This window comes from Schistosoma haematobium, chromosome 1 (genome assembly GCF_000699445.3).
Source record: "Schistosoma haematobium chromosome 1, whole genome shotgun sequence".
In the NCBI taxonomy this organism is placed as follows: domain Eukaryota; kingdom Metazoa; phylum Platyhelminthes; class Trematoda; order Strigeidida; family Schistosomatidae; genus Schistosoma; species Schistosoma haematobium.
In genome coordinates, this window is record NC_067196.1 from 68,183,782 (window position 1) to 68,208,240 (window position 24,459).

Genomic DNA, 24,459 nt, shown 5'->3' on the forward strand with positions numbered 1-24,459 from the left:
CTACATCAACTACTTCATTGACTACAAGAAAGAGTTTGATAGAGTGGACAGAACAACACTATGGAAGCTTCTTCGAAATAAAGACCGGTGTCAGGCAAGGTTGCTTACTCTCACCCTTTCTCTTTCTCCTGGTGATCGACTGGATCATGAAGACGTCAACATCTGAAGGGAAACACGGGATACAATGGACATCTAGGATGCAGTTGGACGATCTAGACTTCGCAGATGATCTGGCTCTTCTATCCCAAACGCAACAACAAATTCAGGAGAAGACGAACAGTGTAGCAGCAGCCTCGAGAGCCGTAGGTCTCAATATACACAAAGGGAAAAGCAAGATTCTCCGATACAACACAGAATGAACCAATCCAATCACAATTGACGGAGAAGATTTGGAATATGTAAAAACCTTTACATATTTGGGCAGCATCATTGACGAACAGGGTGGATCTGAAGTAGATGTGAAGGCACGGATCGGTAAAGCAATAGCTGTATGTTTACAACTGAAGGACATCTGGAACTCAAAGCAACTGTCAACCAACACTAAGGTCAGGATTTTCAATACAAATATCAAGACAGTTCTACTATATGGGGCAGAAACCTGGAGAACTACGAAAGCCATCATCCAGAAAATACAGGTGTTTATTACCAGATTTCTAAGCAAAATACTTCGGATCCGTTGGTCGGACACTATTAGCAAGAACCAACTGTGGGAAAGAACAAACCAAATTCCAGCGGATGAAGAAATCAGGAAGAAGAGCTGGAAGTGGATAGGACACACATTGAGGAAATCACCCAACTGCGTCAGAAGACAAGCCCTCACATGGAATCCTCAAGGCCAAAGGAAAAGAGGAAGACCAAAGAACACATTACGCCGGGAAATGGAGATAGACATGAGGAAAATGAAGAAGAATTGGATGGAACTAGAAAAGGAGGCAGAGTGGGACAGAGTGGGTTGGAGAATGCTGATCGGCAGCCTATGACATATTAGCAGTAACAGGTGTAATTAAGTAACTCTATCATCGTGCATACCTTTTTATCAAGCAACTGGAAACCGATTTCTATCATGCATATACGTTTTTTCTATCATTGAAACTATTTTATAACTACTAATATGGACAATTCTTGAAGAATTTTCATTGCGAAGTTAGTTTATATAATCGTCTAACAATAACTAAGCAACTATTAAAAACCACGAAGCACTGTACAGCTGGTATGTAAATCCCTCATCACCACGTTTCTATGACTGTCATCAGAAAGCAGTAACATGACATGACAAAGCAGTTATTCAGTGCTTTTTGGTGTTCAATGGTGGTGTAACTAAAACTAGTTTGTAACTAAAATCCATAAAAATTCTACGATTTCCAATATCTCCATGGTGATAATCAAAGAGGTATTCAAAGTCAGGGGAACATTTACATGGTTGTTTTATTCTAGTTAAGCATTTGTGACATCAGTTTAGAATTTTTTTTACGAATTAACCGTAAGGCTTAACAAGATGTTTACATTAATATTTTAATAAAGAATTTTTATACGACGTGATATATATACGTATATTTTCCTGCCTAAAATTTCACCAGAACTATTTATCACGGATGAAATAAATTAATGATTGTCTTACTTCTAATAAATCTTTCATCTAGATTAATCATTCTTACCACAATGAATATTCAGTAAACGAAAAATCCATTCTTTCACTGTCCTTTCACTGAATTTTCTTGCTTATAACCCCATAACTAATATATATTATGTAATTAGCATCCCATGACCAGTTTTATTTCAATTATTTTTGTCAATTTGTCGTTGCTGCCCTATGGAAACTCTGATATGATGTTAGATATGTAAGGTAATTTAGATATGGAAGTTATACGGAAATAAATGACACTGGGAAGTAAACCTAGGCCACATCGACAAAGATCATGACGAGTTTAACAAAAGCTACGTCGATTAAACATAGACTATCATATCAGTAATTCTTTAAAAGCAAATGGTTGTCAGGATACGGAAAGGTAGAAAAGGGAAATATTAATCGTAGAAAACCAAATTAGTATATTTTAGTAAGCATTTACAAACGGTCAGTTCGGTCTGTTTTTATGGTCTTGATTGAACGTTTTCGATTGATTAATTCACTTAAATTATAGTTTTATAGTTACAAATACGTTACTGAGCTTTGTGTTAAAAATGACGTAGTTATAAACTGATTGAGATTTAATACTTGTGGTACGTTGTGGTTTTATATTTTACGAATAAAACCATATGAGTTTTAAGTCTAAACGGTTTTTTTGTAACTGCTTATCTGACCTTCTGGTGTTCTGATTAGAGGTTTTTTAACATGGGGAATTGTGTAACTAATCGTTTGCGTAGCTGTGTTGATTCAGTTATGTACTGTAGTAGTTCGAAAAAAGAAGTAATAAATTATTTGAGAAATTTCTGAAATCAAACGAAAATTTCCAATAAAAATGCATTTAATCTTATGGCACAATCGTAATGATGATGTTGGGATAGGTCGTTTATGACCCTAAGATTTACTGTGTATAGGCAACAGGAAATGGTTTGTTCTAATTTTTTTAAAAAACAGCTGGAGAAATGAAATTTAAAAATATACATTCAGATTTTCATTATTCTTCACTGAAAATCGGTGCACGCAATCGTTACATTAGTGGTTTATTGAAATCTTTTCGAGTTCAAAGTCCCTCTCTCTCTCTCTCTCTCTCTATATATATATATATATATATATATATATATATATATATATATAATATACTCTACACGGTTATTCGTTTACCTGCGTTTGTGTGCATGTGTCATAGTCTACAAGTCCTACTCTTTATTTTATTTAGTTTTCCCGCCTTTTAGTTTGTAGTTAGTAGATCTCTTTTTTTCCATGAGTCATTGTTGTTAATCTAGTTCTATTTTTCGTCATTTAATCGTTCTTATGATCTGTTGTCTTCAAATCCATATGAATGACCTCGGCGCTTTGCAATTTAGTTAGGACCATATAATCCTTTATGTTCTTAGCGGTATAAAACACTAGCTGTAGTCATTAAATTTCTATTTATTTCTTTGTTTTGTCCATGTATATACCCTTGTTGTAATCTCTGGTTCATAATGAGTCCCTTGAACTTGTCTGGTTCTCTTGTAGGAAGCCCAAAACCTTCTGTAAAACTTGCGACGTTAATGTTTTGAATGTATTTTGAATAAATATCGATTAACCATATCATCTTTTTAATTATTAGATCTTCAAGTTTGATGGTCTGGCTATCCCCAGACGTATACAACAGAAACGTATTGACTAAAATTTTACTTTATAAAAAGTTCGAACTAAGTCTACCTACAGAGTGTTCAACACAATTTCAAAGCACTATTCCACTAAATAAGGTATTCTACAATCGATATTTGTTTCATGTATGTCTAGGCTATGGAACCAAAAAAGCATTCCGACGATGGTGTATAAATACTTGTATATACATGTATCAGACATGCTTTTTTGTTACCTTCCACTCTTACAGTGTGTATGTAGTAAAATCTTTATAAATCTAACCTTGATTCTACCTGCGTCAAATAAAACTTATCCATTTGTATAATTGAAATAACAGTCAGACTTCCTATTTTGTAAGTAGTTTATCATTGTGTATGTAAATAAAATCTCGTGTATGTATTTATATACATCCAAACCTACAAGGTAAAGACTGAAGCAGTGTACACCTGATAGATAATCAGTTCTATGTGTGTTCAAAATACATAAGATATGCACACGTTACATTTACTTGACCATTTGCCTAGCGTGACTGTATATGATATACGCACAAATCTAGAAGCATAAGCAGAATGTTATTCTCCATAATTGAATTTATTTGTGTATGTATGTAATCATGGCATCATAATCTATCAATAAAGTATGTAGGGAGCATAACACCCTAGTCTTGACTTCCAATCTTAATTCATTACAAATGCCAGTGCTAAATCAATAGATCCAATATGCAATTATGAAATGACTCAACCCAGAAACAATAACAGGTAGGATGAGGTGGCAATCTGGTCAACTTATTATTACATGCTTTTAATACGTGAATAAAAATTAACCAATCAAAATTTAATTGACAAATACGATTCTTGAAAATTATTGGTAGGTTTTGCGGATATATTTTCAAGTATTTGCTCGTTAGGTTGCGAAGATTAGTTTTTCCACACATAGCAGTGGTTGCTGAGTCGTATTGTTACAACGTTTTGTAGTGACTTACATCTGACGTAATTATGGACAACTACAGAACGGAAATAAACATACCGATATCAAGAGATAAGCGAACATTCGAACAGCGCCGAAAGGATATGCTTAGTAATCTTGAACGTAGTTACAGTAAGCATTCAAGAACCGACATCCACAAGAATTCAAGTTCAGAGTCATCAATACCCTTAACTGAATCAACTATAAGTGGATCAAATCGTTATATTAGTGATTGGGATGATGAAGTCAATCGCTGGATTAGTGAAACACGTAGCAAGTGGAGCGAAGACATGAAGCGAATGAGACAGTCCATGTTCGCTTTAGAGGTAAGAATTTATATGTTATTTCTTACTTTGTCAAAAACTCCTAAACAAAAATGAGTCAATTTTACGTTGATTAAAATATATAAATTGTTTATCTTTAAGGACCATCACGGGGAGATTAGACTGGGAGGTGGTGGTTGGAAGTGGTTGATAGGAGACCCTGGACCTAGGTTTCGTTCTATTTGGCACTCGTCAGCAGGGCGTGCTGGTAATCATGAGGGAACTGATGGTCCGTGATGGGTTCGACCCCGTGTCACCCATCTTCACAGTCAGAGACGTTGTCACTTAGCTATCCGGGCCGTGACTGACCTCCTGTACGATTTAAGTGTATTTACAATTGTTTTGTCACTGGATAGTTACCAATGTCGTGGGCGCCAAGTCCTTTTTAGTGTACATCGGATTCTATAGACCAAGTTGTACTGTGGCCATTAGTCTACATTACACACTTGAATGATAATAATTCTTTGATCATGGTTTCGTGCTAGTTGAACAAGGTATAACTTCGTTTACGAGTGAACTGATACTTCCCATTGTTTGGTATATTGTGTGAATTCTTTGGCCCTGTAATTTCTGCAACTAGTTAGTACCAAGATAAATAGCACTGAAAAACAATTACTTGATAAGTTAGCGTCTATGCAATCAAGGTTGAACAAGAAAATAGTTTAGGCTTGCTCACTGGACATAGCACATCATTGAAATAATGTTATTTACTAGTGGATTTCTAGACTATCTCACAGGTAATGTCTGCCAAAATTCGTCGTATTCATTATATTTCTATACATTGAGGGATAGTTACTATACTTAGTGTTATTAGTCATATGTTTTAATGTAAAATAGCACTAACCATATCTAATATGTTCACCTTGGGTCGGACCATTTGAATTTGATAATGAACACAAGAGTTAAGAAACTATAAAAAGGTGTCTGTCACTATTTAATATATTATATTCGACCTTCAGTGTTTCATTTCAAGTAAATGGAATTTATAAGCATTCATAACAATAAATGGCATCCTTTATAAAAATTGGTATTAGTGAATGTTCTTTTAACACATATTACACCAGAGAAAAGAGAAAACAAATTTCATTCTTAACCTATATTACAGTTCCCTATTGTTAGGAGCATAACACAGCCGCACATTCTTCATGGTTTGACATAGAATTCTAGATTATGTAGCCTTAAAACTGCTCATCATTATTTATCAATCATTTCATTTATCTTGAAAAAGTGGTAAAATCTGTCATTGATGTACTTTATGGCGGGAATTCATTCTGATGGTTTAACTGTTTTGTTAAGGATTTCTAGATATCATAGTTCAAATCGATTATATAGATATTTCTTGTCTTTAATAAAAAAGATATAAGGATGATTCACTGACTAAAAATTATTTACTCAGACTTTAAAGTCACATTTATGTGTATTTTTTACAAATGTTAGTTAAAAATAGAATAGAGAGTTGGGAGAGACTATAATTTATGGACGAACCAATCACGTATTAGGTAACAGGTCTCGGGTTTTGGAGCGAAATTCACCCATCCATTTGGCTAAATAGGTTTTTGGCATTATAGCCTATGTCAGTTCGTGATGAAAACCCTAAATCTAATTCCTAACCCTAACCATCAAATGTAAATTATAATTTTAATTCCCCACACTGGTTTATGACCCTCGTTTGGTCCTAGTTACTAGGTGAACCCTCTCAAGGTCACTTTAGCGTCGCTCAAAGGTCGTCCATAAACTATAGTCTCACTAAGAGGTGTTGTTTCACTCCACAAAATTATGAACAATAATTGAAAATTTTAAATAACGATAGTCTCTAATAAGTTATTTTACTAAGGTTTTGGAAATCAGAGAGGTTTTATATTAGTGTTCGCAAATATGAAAAGTCGAAGTGAGGTTACGTAATTATTTATCAGCTAACAAAGAAATGTTAATGATAGTTTATAGATTGTCATCCATCTGATGGATATGAACAATAGAATGATTAAGTACTGTAATAATTAGAAAGAAGTGATAACGACAGATTTTTTAAGAATGGAAAGTAGAAAGAATTAAGACCACTTTAAAATGAGAAGTGAGACATGTTGCTTTTGTACACAAAGATTAGGCTTGAATCAGTGGTTTGATAAAAGTTATGCTGTACATGATTCCTCAATATATATTCCCTCTGGATCAGTTCGTCTGACTGTATAGGTGACTTTTAAAGAGAACTGTAATGGTGCAATGTAACCAGAATTGACAGGATGTTTCGGGATTGAATAATGGACCGATTAGCATAATTCTTTTGATAGTCAGGTAGAGCGATGCTTGCATAAGTGTTTCGAAAGATCTCGCTTTATATAGTCAATGTAACCCTTTGCAGCGTCAAATAAACTTGAAAAGTGATATTTAAAGGTTCACACGTAGGAAATGCTTTTATTTTTAAAATATTTCCTATTTCGTGTAAGCACTTTTGAATGGATTTCAAAAGAAATGTTTTCCAGAGGCCTGTTGTTCAGGTCAGCGCACAACATATCGACATAGACCTTATTTACTAATCTATGCAGAAAAGATCAGCAAGTCACGTGACATGTGATCTACCAGTCAAGATGGCGGGAATACAATGAAAAATGAGGTTGACAAAATTTGTAAAAACCGACATCTACAGGCAAGATCATTAGAACAGAGTAATTTGTCTCCTGTAGAATAACTAAACAGCTTTCTCCCATATGTGAAGTGGGCGCTGACTATGATGTCCGGAGGGACAAACGAAAACTTCGTGAAAAGTTTAACAGATAAGTTTGACTAAATGTGTATCCGTCAACTAGGTAACACAAGCATTTGTAAATAGAGAACTGATGATTGCTAAATGTTTAATTTCTCTCAAGCCATTTTATGGTAATACTAGGTTTAGTTATTTCTATTTAGATTTCATTAGCCAGCTAAATAAATATCTGCGATACTGGTAACCAAAGTTGGATTTTTATCTAATAATTCACCCGAGCATAACTTTCTTCTCATGTTTATGAATAATTGTTTAAGGGATTCTACAGTTCGTAGTTCTAGTAGAAGTTAATAAATATATAATTTGATGTCAATTTCATTTGAAACAAGTAATTCAGTTCCACATGATTACCATACTACTAAGCATCATACTTGTATACTTTAAACTTGTCCTTAAGATTTTTTATTTTATTTTGTGTAACATTCAGTTCAAGTAGGGTACTTTCAATTGCAAATGAGAATTCTTATAAAATGATGAACATTAGATTTTATTTGCATTAATAACCGGCTTCCATAAATAAACACACTGAATAGCTTAAAAACCTGTTGATCATTAACTCAACTAGTATAAATACGTTTAGGTTAAAAGATTTACAACTCGAGATGATTATTTTGAATGTTTTAAATTCAGTAGGATCATCATATACTCATATCAGTTATTATGCTCAAAACACTCAACAGATATCCTCAAATATGATTATTCATGAATTTATTATTATTTCCCTTCCTCCACCTGTTTTATACAATGACGTCATATGAAATAAATTACACTGTCGGAAAAGAGTAGATTTTTTCATTCAAAGCGATAAAACATCTCTCCTTCATTGATACATTTTAAACAAAGCTATTTTATCTTTGTTATGAAATACTTTATGACAACATAGACATAAGCGAACAATATTGTTTTCGATTAGATCCTCATCAGGCTTTACTCTAATATACAGTAATATTTATATGCAACACTAGAGGAATTATGAACGTACCGCTCAGGGTCCATAGGAAATTTTCTTTCAGGTGTATGAGGTTCCAGTGACTGAGTTAGTTTATTCCCCAGTTTTTCTGATCTACTTTTTGCCACCATGTTATTATAATCCATAAATTGTGATTTTATTTCCAGTGGTAAGTTATCGAGCATATATTTTCTTTGTGAGAGATTTCTTTCTAGATTGTTTATGTGTAATTTTAATGAATCCGTTTGGTTAAGTGCATGCTGTTTAAGGGTTCTGGCATTCGGATAAACTTTGTTCCGGCGTAAACATTTCCAATATATTTTAGGATATCTATCATTCCGTACACAATCATTAATAAATTCCAACGATGTTTTCGCTTCAGTGAGACGAGCATTAAACTTTAGGAACTCATTGAGCACCTTAAATGCAATCGGATACCCACGTGACTTTAAAATTTGAAATATTCCCATATTGTAAATTTAGAACAACATAGACATAAGCGAACAATATTGTTTTCGATTAGATCCTCATCAGGCTTTACTCTAATATACAGTAATATTTATATGCAACACTAGAGAAATTATGAACGTATCGCTCAGGGTCCATAGGAAATTTTCTTTCAGGTTTATGATCATAGTGAACAGAACTTTACCAATAGTACTCAATATGCAAGCATGCTTCAAACCATATACTTTCTTAATATTGATTTGTTAGATATTTTTATATTTATATATCGCCTAAGTTTCAATCACTAGCTGATAGGTTATAAGTGCAAATGCAATCTATCAAATTACCTATTAATTCAGACTGACTAAAAGTTCATGCTGTATTGACACCAGTTAATGTTGGTGTCCTTAACACATTTGGTGCTACTGCAGCAGCTGTGAAAAAGTGATCAAAGTAGGTTAGCAAAAAATAAAGTTATATATATAGGATTATGATTGAGTCAATAGAAGTTTGATCTAATATTTGATAACATTTAGTATCCTTCCTTTTTACCATAAATTATTTTCAATTGAACGAAGAATTTATCTTAATGTTACTTCATATTTAAAATAAGAAAAACTCTGGTTCTGTTACAATAACAGTTGATGAAGCCAAAAATCCTGATGGATTGAGCTGATTAAGACATGTGTTACGTATACCCAACCACCACCTACCACATCGACTTGTAACGTTTGCTAGTGTAGAAGACAAAGGAGTGGTCACAAAAAAACATGGTATTACTCTATAATATAAGTGACCATTGTTCTGAGCCATGTTGGTAGGTGAATATTACCTGGTTGAGGTTCATCCGATTAACATAACCAATGGTTGGAGATGTCAGGTAACATGATTGAGAACAGGTCTCAATGGCGCAAAGGCATTCACCGCTTGACTTTCTTTAGATCTCCAGGTTTAAATATACCTTATTCTTTTTAGTACTCAAATACTTTCTTTGTTCGGGAATAATATCGTCTATGCCCAATGTTTTCATTTTTCTTAATGATTTCATCTCACTATGCTTATGCAACTTGAACCTGTACACATATATGCCAGGTTTCTTTTGTTTATGAACTGAACAAGATAGATCGACATAATTATAATATTAAGAATAGCGGAAACAAGTATATAGAGTATGGTATTAAAATCAAAAACGAAAAGAAAGAATGAAAAGTATTGAATAAAACTCGACATATTTAGAGAAAAATAACGAATGAGTAAGGTTTTGTATTAATGCAAATAAAGTCTAATGTTCATCATTTTATAAGAATTCTCATTTGCAATTGAAAGTACCCTACTTGAACTGAATGTTACACAAAATAAAATAAAAAATCTTAAGGACAAGTTTAAAGTATACAAGTATGATGCTTAGTAGTATGGTAATCATGTGGAACTGAATTACTTGTTTCAAATGAAATTGACATCAAATTATATATTTATTAACTTCTACTAGAACTACGAACTGTAGAATCCCTTAAACAATTATTCATAAACATGAGAAGAAAGTTATGCTCGGGTGAATTATTAGATAAAAATCCAACTTTGGTTACCAGTATCGCAGATATTTATTTAGCTGGCTAATGAAATCTAAATAGAAATAACTAAACCTAGTATTACCATAAAATGGCTTGAGAGAAATTAAACATTTAGCAATCATCAGTTCTCCATTTCTAGTTTATATGAATATTCTTTGTAAGGTTTCATGTTATCTGATTGCTAACTGACAGAACTGAGACTAACATGTGATTAAGCATAAATTTATTGTTACTACCTATAAGACTATATTATCAATCAATATTCAGTAAATTGATTTCACTGTAGGTTATATAATGCTTGAATAAAATGTTCTTGATAATTATCTTATGTTATGAAATTACTAGGACTCAAATAATTGTGTTCGTACGTTATTATTTGATATAATTTTGACTCGAATGCTTGATTGAGATAATATGATTTATAATCAGAGAGGGGTTTTGTGGAGATTTGTAGTAATTTAATGATTGAATTCATAAGTCAATTGAAGCTAGACCAACGCGGAAAACCTGGAAGCACTGGACGGCAATTTTATTCTAGTATGGGAAGTTTATACTCCCATACTAGGATGAAACTGCCTTCAGTGCTTTGTGTTGTGTGCTACTTGTATTGACATAAGTAGTATATGGTGTTAGTTATGAACAGAAAGTCTGGCAGCAGAGAGACAAGAGGATCGAACAGTAAAAAAATGGAAACAGGATGCAATTTGTATGAAAATGCAGGAACAATGTAGTCTGAGTCATTTTGAGACAATTGGTAGACGTTTTGCAAATTAAGCATTTACTTTATGATCGTTAGATTTTATTAACAAGTCCTGTAATTCTGTGTTAAATACATTCAAGTGTCCCCACCCATCTCTTGTTCACTACACTTCCAGGTTTTCCTTGGTGGTTTAACTTCAATTGCCTCATCAATTCAATTATTAGATTTGATTTATCTGAAATTTGTTTTTTATCATTCAATAAATAAAACCTAGGAAGTATCAGGGAAACATTTCACTCAGTCAAAGTGACTAACATGGGTTCATTCATTCACTGATTTTTAATATTTGAAAGCTGTTATTTTTTTCAATATTTGTTTAATCAATTATGTAAAACAATTATGATTTATTATATGTACTACTAATATGTCCTCAATTACAATAAGACAACTATCTAATGTTCCATGAATTTATGTATTTTTCCATTCATCCTGCATAGGTTTCTTAAAAGATGTGACTTATTTTCTAATATTTCCATTGACCATATATATATATATATATATATATATATATATATATATATATATATATATATATATATATATATATACAATCGAATCAATTCATAGGAGAGTTACTACTTAATTTCTGAAATTTAGATTAATATCCATGAAATCACATAGATTGTGTTTCCGTAGTTTAACTGTTACACTTCTGTTAAATGATAATATGTCTTAAGACAATTTAACCTAACTATGCATATGTATATATACCACTTATTCAGTTTAAATCTATTCTGGTTACTTAAGTATTAATTTACCAAATACTGTTGTACTTTTTATTACTGAGATTTTGTGTAAAGGTCTTTGGAATTATGATGAGAATAGATTTCGATTGGTTGATTAAACTACAGATTATTTGATTACCATAGTATTCAATTATTTGATTATATGAAATAAGGAAGATTATATTCATTATTCATTTGTTTTAATAGAAAATGGTTAGTACTATTGATGTTGTAAGTTAGTTTTAAATCTAATTTCACTAGTTATTATTAGAATTAATCTTGTATCCTTATATTGGGTCGAAGAGGGAAACAGTTACGTCTCTCAGTTGTTCAATGTTTCAAGATTAACTATGATTCTGAAATGATCTAAATTTATCTTGACTACTATAGTAAAATTTGTAATTTATGGAAATTTATGTAGACGTGATATCCACCGTAAATTGTTTTCAACGGAGGTATATTAAAAATCATGGAAAATCGAACAGTTGTTTCATCCCAGTATGAAACTCCTAACCACTGCATACCCATGACTCTATCAGGATTCAAACTCAAGGTCTTCAGGTTTCTCTGAAAATACTTAACCATGTTTTGGATATTATCAATATCAGTAAAAGGTTCAGAAAGGCATTGATTGTACTCAAGTTAGTTTACACACTAACTGTTTATTTGAATAGTTCACTGTTATTAACAATATCAAATTCTTCTATGATTAACAAGAGATCAGATCCTAGTAAAACGAGTGAATTTTTCAATGAATAGAGCATATTGAAAATGTTCATAAAGAGTTACGATGAACCTTATATTCAATATAAATTCAAGTTTGAAGGTTTTAATGAGTCAATCATGATTCCGACATATTTGTTAGTCAGAGAGTAGCTAACAAACCATGATTTGAAAACGAACTCTTAGTGCTAAACATTGTATTTCCTCATATATTTTATATGTCTCATTGACTTATCTTGGATCTTTCGTCTTCTAGCCTGTTGATGATTTTGATCTTGACCATTGGGGTAATTTTGAACCGATTCATTCACTTGATGATCCATCAACTATGATGGAACAAATGGAACGTCGAATGGAATCATTACGACAAAAAATGGGAACTATGTCCAGTTTTGGTCCATCACATTTTTCTGGTCCTAATAGTTCAACTATGCAAACATCAAGTTCACGTATAACATCATCTACATCGCATAGTAGCGGTAGTGATCCAAAAAATATGGTGACAAAAAGTAATGTTGTAGAGTCTACACAACATACACGTACAGTAGATGGTGAGACAACAACAACTTCAAGCCATTCTAGTTCATCATCTAATACATCAGGATTACCAGGCAGTAAAATTAATGTGACTAATAATCCAGGAAGTTTAATTTCACAAACGAGTGTCCCATGTGGCATGATGGATTTTCTCAAAGATGCCTATGAATTAGGTGATGATGGAAAGGTAAGATAAAATTTGTGAAATTTATTTTATTTTCATTTCTAAATAAAATGTTTCGAGACAGTCAGATAGTATTTATCATAATTTTTAAGTTCTAATTGTTATTTTTCAATTCGAACTCGTATTTATACTAATACAATCATAGAGAATATTTGAATTAACTGCTAAGAATATGTTAAATATAATTATTACACAACCTAAAAGTTTGCCTAAATCATTCCAAGATCTATAATATCAGGACGTTTTGTTAAAAATAACTAAAAAGATACTATATGTACCTGCATCCTAATGTTGACGTGTACACCGTGACTCGGACCCAGTACTTTTATCTCCAAACACTATACACCTTATTCACTGAGCTACTGAGTTCAGGTAGCTATTCATCTATATAATACATCGAGGTGGCAAATCTTAATTAACACGAAATGTGCATTCTAGAACCCAGTACTAACCAAAAATCTATCTATTGAATGAAAAGAAACTAGTCTTAACTATCTCTTTAGTTGATATCAAGCAATCATGAAAATGATTAATGTAAATTAAATACCTCATCAATTATTCCTGAACTGTAACGAGCATTAATAGTGTGACTATTCTCAGGGACGGAGGTGGTATACAGGATATCGATTTCGTCTTGACAAACAAATAAAGACAATTATGACTAAAACTATTTCTGACAATTAAACCAATTCGATATTAATATCTTAGACTAATAAGCTGAATATAAAAATTTATTCAAATCTCTCAATCTATAAAATTACAAACACATTCCACATTGATGATTACATTGATCAGCCATCTATCGGTTATCACTGTTATAACTTGTGGCCGAGTGAGCCCTGTTAATGGATAAGTAATGATACCGCCAATTAGGGAGCAGTGAATTATCGATCAGACCAATGACGCGTAAAACCCGAGGGAGCAGCCTAGAGTCCTGATTGGTCCTAGCCTAGCCAGTTAAGTTCAGAACACCAATCCGAGCCTCTGCAGTATGAATCATTATATTTCAAACATACTGAATTTATATACCAATCAAACAGACCACAACGTACCATAAAATAGAAAACAACATTTGTACAAGATTTGGCCAAATGTGGCTGTGAATGTAGGAGGCAGTGACTAATAGACAGGGCATAATTCAAGAATGGTAAGATGTATAATAATGGTTCATAGGTGAAAGTAAAGCTTATGATAAGAGAGATATGAATATGAGTAGTTTAGTTGATTAACAATTATACGATGGATCCCAAAGTTACCATTCATTATGCTTATCAAAACCTAACAATCACTAACTAGCCAATCTTTCAACAGGTCAGATAAATATAACTCAATGTAAAATGAAATTAAAATAAACTGAACTGAACTGAAAATGCACACACCATCAGACATCATCTATATACTGGATATTAATAATTGCTTATATAAACAACATATAAATCATTCGTTTTATCATTGAATACATCATTTATGCATTGAATGCTGGTCGGCGGCCTATGCTCTATTTGGGAGTATCAGGCGTAATTAAGTATGTAATCTATTGAATGCACTAATTGAAATTGACGATACACTTAAAATAACTAAATTCATTAGATCTGTACTGTTTTGTTAGTCGAAATCGATGAACATAAAGTATTACTCTCTTTTTGTTGTTGATCTTTTTTCTTTCTATTTACAAAAATCTAAATGAACTTTAATACATAAAATGCAGCATAAATACACTTCATTTTATTTGAAAGAGTTTAAAAGAAATTTATCCAAACTTGAGGAATGTTTTTAACACATTAATTAGATTACATATTTTAAAATAATTTGTTTTTTTTCTTTCTTTGGCATTTGTTTTCTAGCTTCACCTTAGCACCTTAGTGTAATTTAATATGCTTGATTGTTGTTCTACTGGGATCACCGGGTAAGTAATAGTGAGGTTAGACACAGGGTATTAGGGAATGATGGTAAATCAGTTGATGAGGTTGTGAATCTTCATCGACTGAGATGGTTGGGCCACGTGTTACGTATGCCTGAACACCGATTGCCACGACGTGCAATGCTAACCGGTGTTCGGGATGGTTGGAATAAAGTTAGGGGCGGCCAAACCAAAACGTCGCATCAGTGCTTAAAGTCACTAACTTCTAGTCTGAGCCATGTTGGTAGATGCAGATTACTTGGTTAAGGTTCACGTGATTATCGTAACCAATGGTTGAGATTCTTGGCGATATGGCTCAGAATCGATCACAATGGTGCAGGTGTATACACTCTCTATCTTCCCTTAAACTAAGAGATTAAAATCGCTTCATATCTTTCTTTCTACGAACTAATTCTTTCTTCCTGTACTATGTCCTTATTACAATCTTTCTTTTATATATTACCACCTCTGAATTAACTACTTTTATGAATCCGGTGTTCATCTTGTTGTGTTAATGAGGTATGGCAACTTGGACCGATGCATATATGTGCTTGGTCCTACGTTGTAGCTGACTGACTGACTCATGAAATAAGTAGTAATGATATGAAGGGTGAAAATAAATATATCACTTGACATTTTAATATAAATGTTTAAGTTGAGTGGATTTTGTTGTTGTTGAGATCTTGTTTAATTTAGGAGAGATACAAGAAAGGAAAATGATTTGTTAATATTGTGATATTCAATAATTGAAGGTAGTTAAACATCATATATAAGCATTTATCTTACTAATATAGGGTTTTACTCAATTACTGATGAATTGACTGAAATTGAAATTACTAACTATAAGATATTATCCTATTGGTTCGATGGTAATGCGGTTGTCACAAGCCCTAAAGATTCTTAGATCAAACTTTAATGAGTTAGTTGGAACACACTTTGAGATAGTTCCATACTTAGGTGAAAAAAATTGTTTAGGTTTTCTAGTTTCCAATAGTCGTCTAGCTAACGCCAGTCCGTAATGCGGACAATTTGCGAATTAGAATAATTTCTACAATCCTCCCATTTGGTTTTGTGCAAATGAATGATTGATCAGCTACTACAGTTTTGTACCTGGCTAAATAGCTTTTAAATTTTTGCGGTACAATTATGTGATCATGTAAGCATCATGGTTGAAGTAGTGAAGTTTAATATTGGGTATCACTATCTCCATAATGGGTTTTTTATCCTCTTGTTGTCTAGACTGGTGAGTCATCACGAAAACCGTGAAGATGACTCACTAATGATAGTTTCATTGATTGGAAAATAGGTGTTCATTTACACCACTAAGCTATTCAGCTATATTGGAGATACGAGAGAGCCTGAATTTTAGTTCTAATGAATTATAATTGTATTTCAATAACTTGACAACATATGGAATATCCATAGTCAACAAGACTCAAACTTACGTTACATAGCATTGACCAGTCTTAGGAACTAACACTGTAAGTTTTTCTGAAACCTAAGCATAAGTAAACAGTCAATTCTAGTGTAAGCAATGTCACCTGGATAACATTTGAAAACAAATGTGTTATACTGTAAATTAATTGAAGTTTTCATGCTCATAAGTTTTATCTTATGGATGATCAATAGAGAGTGAGAGCATATATGTAAGTAGTAGCCCTACACTATAATGAGTTGGGTTCTTCATTCTAATATCATTATGTTTGAAGAAAACTGTTATCAGATTAACTGATTCTTAACAAACAGTATTATGAAATACTGATATAGATTCAGCAATATACTTAAATAAAATGTATTCTCAATTACCAATATATAAATAATGTAGCCGAAAGTGTTTAGATAAATGATTAACACTAGTACATTCACAAAATTTATGTATTATATCTTATTTTTATATAAAAAGCAAATAAAGTATTTCGGTGGGATTTTGTTCTCTAAGATTGAGTTAGATAATGAAAACAAACTTATTTGTAAATTATGCTTTAAGTAATGAAAACCTATGAAGAATGAAGTCACTTTTTATAGAACAGATACGTAATAGCTAGAAATAGTATCTGTGACTCCAGTTTTGTCCGTATTTGGAACCTTTTAGATGTACCTGGATCCTGGTGTTGATGTCCATATTGTGGCAATTGTTTCGTTTATGTTTAACTGTTCACAATATTCCAAATCCATTACCTTACACAAAACCAAGCAAAGGACTTTCAGGTTTAACGATGAACATGATCTCTGTAAATCGAAGTTCAATGGATCAACTTCATTCAATTTGTAATATGAAACAGGCCGTTAGTGAGCTACTGTCACACTCCATAATTTAAGAATTCACATTAACACTTCGAATCATTTTGTTTATGGACCTGATATCAGTTTGTGATGAGAACTTCCTTACAAATAAACAAAAACCTCCACATATCAACCATACCCAATAATTACATATTTTAGGATAAATTGTTTCATTTTAGTTTAAGATCATCAGAAAGTGATCTGATAAATGATATCAAGCTTCACGAGTTCTAATAATCCACTTCCAGAAGTAGAAGTGTAGTATTAGATACGTATTTACTATAAGCTCGAATAAAGAATCAACATGATATCGATCATCATACATATAATATAGTTTACAAGCCCATTTCATTCCTTGAAATACGATTCAAAGCTTTAATTTGTAGTGGGGAATTATTTTTAAAACACATTTCACTAAATCGCTGTTTTTTGAAAGTTTATAAACTATTATAAAGTCTAAGTTCAAGGTTTCCTATGTATCACTTACCCAAATTCAACAAAATTAAGATTCATTTAGAGATCATATAATATTTGTATTCTAAAGAATTTCTTTAGTTCTGTGGTATTTTTAATTGAATATCTTGTTTAAGTAACACATAATCGAAGAAAGACTGACAATATATACATACACTAATTGTACTGATATAAATAGAAATGATCAACAATGGAAATAAAGTTATGAATGAGATATTCAAGTGTAATGTTTATGAATTTACAACCGAATCTTAGGAATAAAATTTCCCTAATTTTCTTTTAAATGAAACCTTTTTCTATGATTGCTACAGATTTCAAATGATTGGATTCAGTTATTTCAAAACAATATTGTTTGTTGGAATGTTCATTAAATTCTTATGTTTACATTCGACTATTTCGTAAATATGGTTCTACCATATTGGTTATCGATGAAGGATTTAATTTTATCAGATTATTTTCTGACATAAATAATAAGTAAATAAATAACAATTCTACACATTTACGTTATAATCCAAGTTAACACCGTGCTAACTAAAGTGCACTGAAATGTTAGGCAAAATATGGGGACTTACATCAATAATACCTGCTTTTGACATGGACTAGGGGAAAAAAGGTTTGCCGTCACTGATAAACAATGAAAGATCATATTTTCCCCTACTTTACCACTTTAAGGTTTAAACTATTATCTACTCTCTCCTTCAGTGTATCACACACAGACTGAGATTGATAGTAACAATGAGTGTGAAATTTAAATGGGAAATGTTTCAAATTGTAGGATATTCATGTAGTCATCACCTATTTGTAACTTTTGAAATTACGAGGGAGATTTGCAATTCTGATCCTTTTGGTAATGACAAGTTTCCTGAATTAAAAAAGTTTTATTGTAATGATTTTATTGTCATTCTGGACAATATTCAAAAAAACTAAACTGTTTGAATTGAAAGCTGAAAATGTTACCTAGAAAGATAACGAATTTTTTACAAATAAATTATCCAACTTGGAGAAATTGATCTTATCAAAATGTAATTTATTTCCTTCATTGAACACTACTCCCCATGTGTTAATATTTTTTACAATACATGATCAATTGCTTGTAGCTTTCGTATACCTTTTGTCTTTAGACACAGAGTTTCTTAGTTGTACAGTGAGGTAAAGTAATCGTAAAGCAAGCTTTCAAGCGTTTAACTTGGTATAATTTGATATAAATAGTGTGTATACAATAGAAAACTCCGTCCCGTAGCTATTCTAGGGCTAGTGCCGGTCCTAAGCCTGGCTGAAGGAGGAGGTTTGTGCATGGGGTCGGCAACCCTATTCCGTAGAAAACAATATTACTAAAAAAAAGGCTAATCAGAATAAACCATTTTAACCACTTAACCTTTGCCCTCCCAGTTGAGGGAAGAATTATGACGCCTCATGATGAAATCCGAGATTATTCGGAAGTCACGAGACTGAGACAGAAACAGTTTCTATAGGTATATGGAACGTCCGGATAATGCGGACAATGCCAAAGTCGGAATGGACAACAACGGTTATGAAGATATCATAGGACGACATGGATTAGGAGAAAGGAGCAAGAATGGTGAGAGATTTGCGAATCTATGTGCATTCAACAAATTGGCTATAGGCGGCACAATATTCCTGCACAAACGCCTGCAAAAAGCTACATAGGTCTCGTTGGACCATACCACGGAGAATTAGATAGATCATATTTACATCAATAAAATATCCAGTAAAATAACTCAATAACAGGTTCCAAGCCTTACAGGATCTACTGAGAGAAGAAAAAAACACTATGGAGGCCAACTGGAAAGGGATCAAAGAAGTATTAACTTCAACGTCTAGGAAGGTGCTGGGTTGCAACATGCATCATCAGAAGGATTGGATCTCTATGGATTCAAGATTCAAGAGAAGAAGATTTGGAAGGAAGGATATGTGCCACTGACAGAATGGAAAGAAGGATACTTCATCAAGATACCAAGGAAAGGTGGTTTAAACAAGCGTGAGAACTACACAGTCATCATATTCCTGTCATTACCAGGAATGGTTTCTAACAGAGTGATGCTGAACCGGATGAATGATTCAGTAGAAACCCAACTTCGAGATCACCAGACTGGATTCCGTAAAGATCATTCGTGCACGGACCGAATCGTGGCACTGAGGATCATCGTTGAAAAATCAGTCGAATGGAATTCGTCATTATACATCAACTTCATTGATTACAAGAAAGCATTTGACAGTATGGACAAGAGATCCTTATGGAAAGTTTCAAATATCTGAGAAGCATCGTCGTTTAAACGTGGAGGATCGAATGCAGACGTAAAGGCGAGAATTGGCCAAGTAAGAATAGCATTCATACAGTTGAAAAATATTTGGATCTCAAAACAACAACAACATCAAAGTCAGAATCTTTAGTGCGAACGTCAAGACAGTTTTACCATATGGAGCTGAGTTTTGGAGAATTATTACAACCGTCATCAAAAATGTACAAGTATTTATAAACAGTTGTCTGTGCAAGATACTGAATGTCCGCTGACTAGATTCCATCAGCAATAGCCTACTATGGAGAGAACAAACCAGCTTCCAGGTAAGGAACAAATTAGGAAAAGACGCTGGGAGTGGATAGGACATACGTTGCTGAAATTATCAAACTGCATCATGATACAAGCGCTTACTTGGAATCCTGAAAGAAAACGGAAATGAGGGGGGTCAAGGAACACAATACGTCGGGAACCGGAAGCAGACATGAAAAGTATGAATGGCAATTAGAAACAACTGGAAAGGTTTGTCCAATATATAGTTGGATGAAGGATGATGGTGGGCTACCTATGTTCCCCCATGAGGGGTGACAAGCGTAAGTAAGTAAGTAAGTAAATATATACAATAGACGATGGTCGCGCGGCATCGTGGGTTGGTCGATGTTAGACATTAACACTGTTGGGTCCCACCTCAGTGGTTCAGGGGTTAGGCGTTCGTGCACGAGACTGGATGTCGTAGCTTCAAATCCCGTGGGTAGGATCGTGGATGTGCCACGTTGAGGAGTCCCGAACTAGGACGGAACGACCGTTCAGTGCTTCCAGGTTTCAAACAGTAGTCTATTTTTAAAAGATTCATGATTTCAATAGGATTCAGCAATTCCCACAACCGCAAATTGAAAATAGTGTATAAATATTTTCTATACAAGAAAGGTTTTCTATAGATTATGTCCCTTCGTATTACTTCTATTTTATTCAATATGTTTAACTTATAATAATTATTGTTGTTAAATTTAATTGTAATAACAGACAATGATAACACCCATCTAACTTCATAATCATACCAACGTTGTTCATTTTATTATACAATTTTTTCTAAATCAAAATTTCGAATATTTATTCGTGTATAATACCTATGATTAATGAGGTACCAGTTAGGGTGGAAAATCGATGTGTAAGACATATATTCACGTGTGGAGAAGGAAACAGAAGATCAGATATTTGGGAGTATTTCTGAATATCCTACATGCAGTCAAGTTATTTAAATACAATTAAGATTCACTTGAACTAGTATTCACACTACCACATCTTAATACATTTGAAAAGCAACGTGATTCTTAACTTGGCACTGAATATGGGGATAATTAAAATCTATGATATTTGTGTCAATCATTACTTGAAATTTTTGCAAAAAGTGATCGATAGGGAAAACGGGTGTTAAAAACATATTTTCTCCTGTCTTAACAACTCCCCTCCCTCAATAAATAAATCCCCATGGTCTTTTAATTTTGTTTTCATTTCAAGCACCAGGAAACTTAGGATATTAATTGCTGTAACATACTTATTTAATAACGACAATTTATGACTTTTCACGAAAGTGTAGGCTGCTAAACGTTCAACATTTTCATCATCAATTAGAGTTTTATTCTTTAATTCAGTGAAAACGAGATTGATTGCAAAATGCAAGGTGATTTTTTGGATCTCATCGCACATACATGCCAATAAATTTGGTTATCATCAGTATAGAGGTTGTGGAGCTTATTAAATTTTTGATTGAGATCATGAACCGATTGATTTTAGATCACCATTGAAAACCTGGAAGCACTGGACGGCCGTTTCTTCCTATTGTGGGACTCCTCAGGAGTGCGCATCCACGGTCCCGCGAGCAGGATGTGTTAAAACCATTGGATGCCAACTCAGTGGTCCAGTGGGTTGAGCGTTCGCGCGCGAGACCGAGGGCCCTGGGTTCGAATCCCGCGAGCAGGATCGTGGATGAGCACTGCTGAGGAATCCCACAATAGGATGAAACAGCCGTTCAGTGCTTCCAGGTTTTAAATCATGGTGTACCATCGATCGGGATTTCCTTCTATCATTTTGACATTTTGACACAAAATTCCCATTTGTCAATATCGTTCTCTTGGTTGCTTCGTTATGCCAAATAAACTTCCAATTATCAGCGAGACTATAATTTATTGCGACTATTAGGCGACACCAAAAGTGAACTTAAGAAAATTCACCTACTTCCTAGGGTCAGAAGAGAATTATAGATTAGTGTTGGGAATGAGGATTTGGATTGAGGATTAGAAGTTAGGGTTAGAAATTAAACTTAGGGTTTTCATCATGAACTGAGATTAACTTTAATGCCAAAACTCTATGTAGCCAAATGGATGAATGAACTTCGCTCCAAAATCCAACATTGGCTGTCTTTAATTTTATTGGTTCATCCATAAATTATTATCTATCTCAGAGATCTAACGATTATATGCTGTTACGTTTTGGCTGTTATTTTTATTACGATAATTTCAATATTGACTACAATTTAAAAGATAATACTGGTTGTTATTATCTTTTGTTGTTTTGAGCTTATGCGTGCAACTTTTAGGATTTCATTACATAAGTAAATTGAAACATACATATGTGTATAGAGATTGTTGCCTAGTCGTGTTACTTAGTTTATGGTTGCCTATTTACCATATTTCTATCTAAGTTTGGATACAGAGATATGTATTAACTTAGTAAGCTGTCTGTAGTTTAGCCGCCTATGATAACCGACCTATTGAAGCCTAACAACAGAATCTTGTGCACTTTTCAAATGATATATGGCTTGTAGTTCTTTTTTTGATGTTTTTTCATTATTTAACAAAGTATTTAACTAAACTTATTTTTAGGCTAAGTGATAAGCTTTGGTACATTAAACACATTTGTATGACTAATATAAAGCGGCATAAAAATAAATTCACTGGAAGAAACAATACACTTGACACTAAACGATGACTCATCTATTCAACCAAATGACATAATTACGTTTTTACCATAAATATCGCATTATCAATACATTAAAATAAGATTAGCATTACATGGATAAAATTTCACATTCAAGTCTACACTTCTATGTGTTTGTTATCAGTTAAAAATAACTTGGAACTGTACCTGCATTCTGTATGCTCCAAGCTTACTGAAATCTGATTAAGATTCGTTTGATCTACAATTTGGACACAATTTTCCTCTTACCTTAATATTTGTTAATAGTTTAGCCAGATGCAGTTATCAGTAGCTTTATTGTGCATACATAAAAAACGACTAAATCGGTTATAAAAAAGCAATGTGGTGTAGATATAGTTTCACTGTGTTTCTGTATTATCAATGGTCTTATCCATACTCGGATGATCAGGTTTCATACATTAGAAAACATAAGTTATTGGTGAGTTTTTACAGAATTAATTTAGGTAGATTTTTTAAAATTTTTACCGCTGTTTCCTTTGTTATTGAAGTTAAACAAAGGAAAGGGAAAAATATCAAGTAGAAGCATCTGTTCACAATATTCACTGGCTAGTATTAAAATGAATAATGTTTTCTTTCTTTTAACTCTAACGCTAAATTTTAAGGGTATAACCATAAATATAAAAACATGATAGAGGTTGATTGAATTGTTATCACAATATGTGCTCGATTTGTCTAGATGTGCACTTTTTTCGCCTAAGTAATATGAAGATGTAATATGGCTTACTTTTAATTAAAGTTTGTTTTAATGATGTTTCCTAAATGGATGATGGAAGCGTCACAATAAAACAACCGAACCCAGAAAATACAACTTCGCTAAAATTATCCATCCAAGTTACGAATCTTCTCTACCATTTCAATAAGTAAACTTGAATATCACAAAGATATTTACCTTCTGTTGTCTTTTGATACTTGAAATTTCGCAAAGTGGACAGAAATATTTTGAACTGTTGTAACAACTTATATTTACTGAAGAAGTATACAAATATACATATATTGTCAATGTTTAGTGTAATAAAGCAAAATTACAGATTCTGAGTTTCAGTTTACATTGATACATTATCTCTAATGAAGGTGTAAGCGTGAACAAAACTAAAATAACTTTTTAAAATGTAACTTCTAACCAAAACTTATATATATATATATTTGTGTCATCATCGTCCACGTTAGAAGATCCTTTAACTTGATGAGTTTAGAATTCCTATTTATTGGTTGTTGTTTTATGTGAGTGACAAATTATCGTTTCATTTCTGATATGAACACTTGTTAGGATGCAGTAAACACTCTGTTTCATCATTAATTCTACATGTTAGGTGAAAACAATTGATAAGAACCTAAACTGATCACA

General features: G+C 32.9%; 1 protein-coding gene across 1 annotated transcript in view; it reads left to right on the plus strand.

Moving 5' to 3' along the window:
• Positions 1-3,515: 3,515 nt before the first annotated feature.
• The window catches only part of HSP-25_8 (Heat shock protein), a 39,971-nt gene continuing 19,027 nt past the window's right edge, over positions 3,516-24,459 (plus strand). Inside the window, exons 1-3 of the mRNA XM_012939495.3 lie at positions 3,516-4,123; positions 4,164-4,548; positions 12,738-13,205. Coding sequence (XP_012794949.1) covers positions 4,252-4,548; positions 12,738-13,205 — 765 coding nt within the window. The 5' untranslated portion in view covers positions 3,516-4,123; positions 4,164-4,251. The remainder of the gene's footprint in view (positions 4,124-4,163; positions 4,549-12,737; positions 13,206-24,459) is intronic.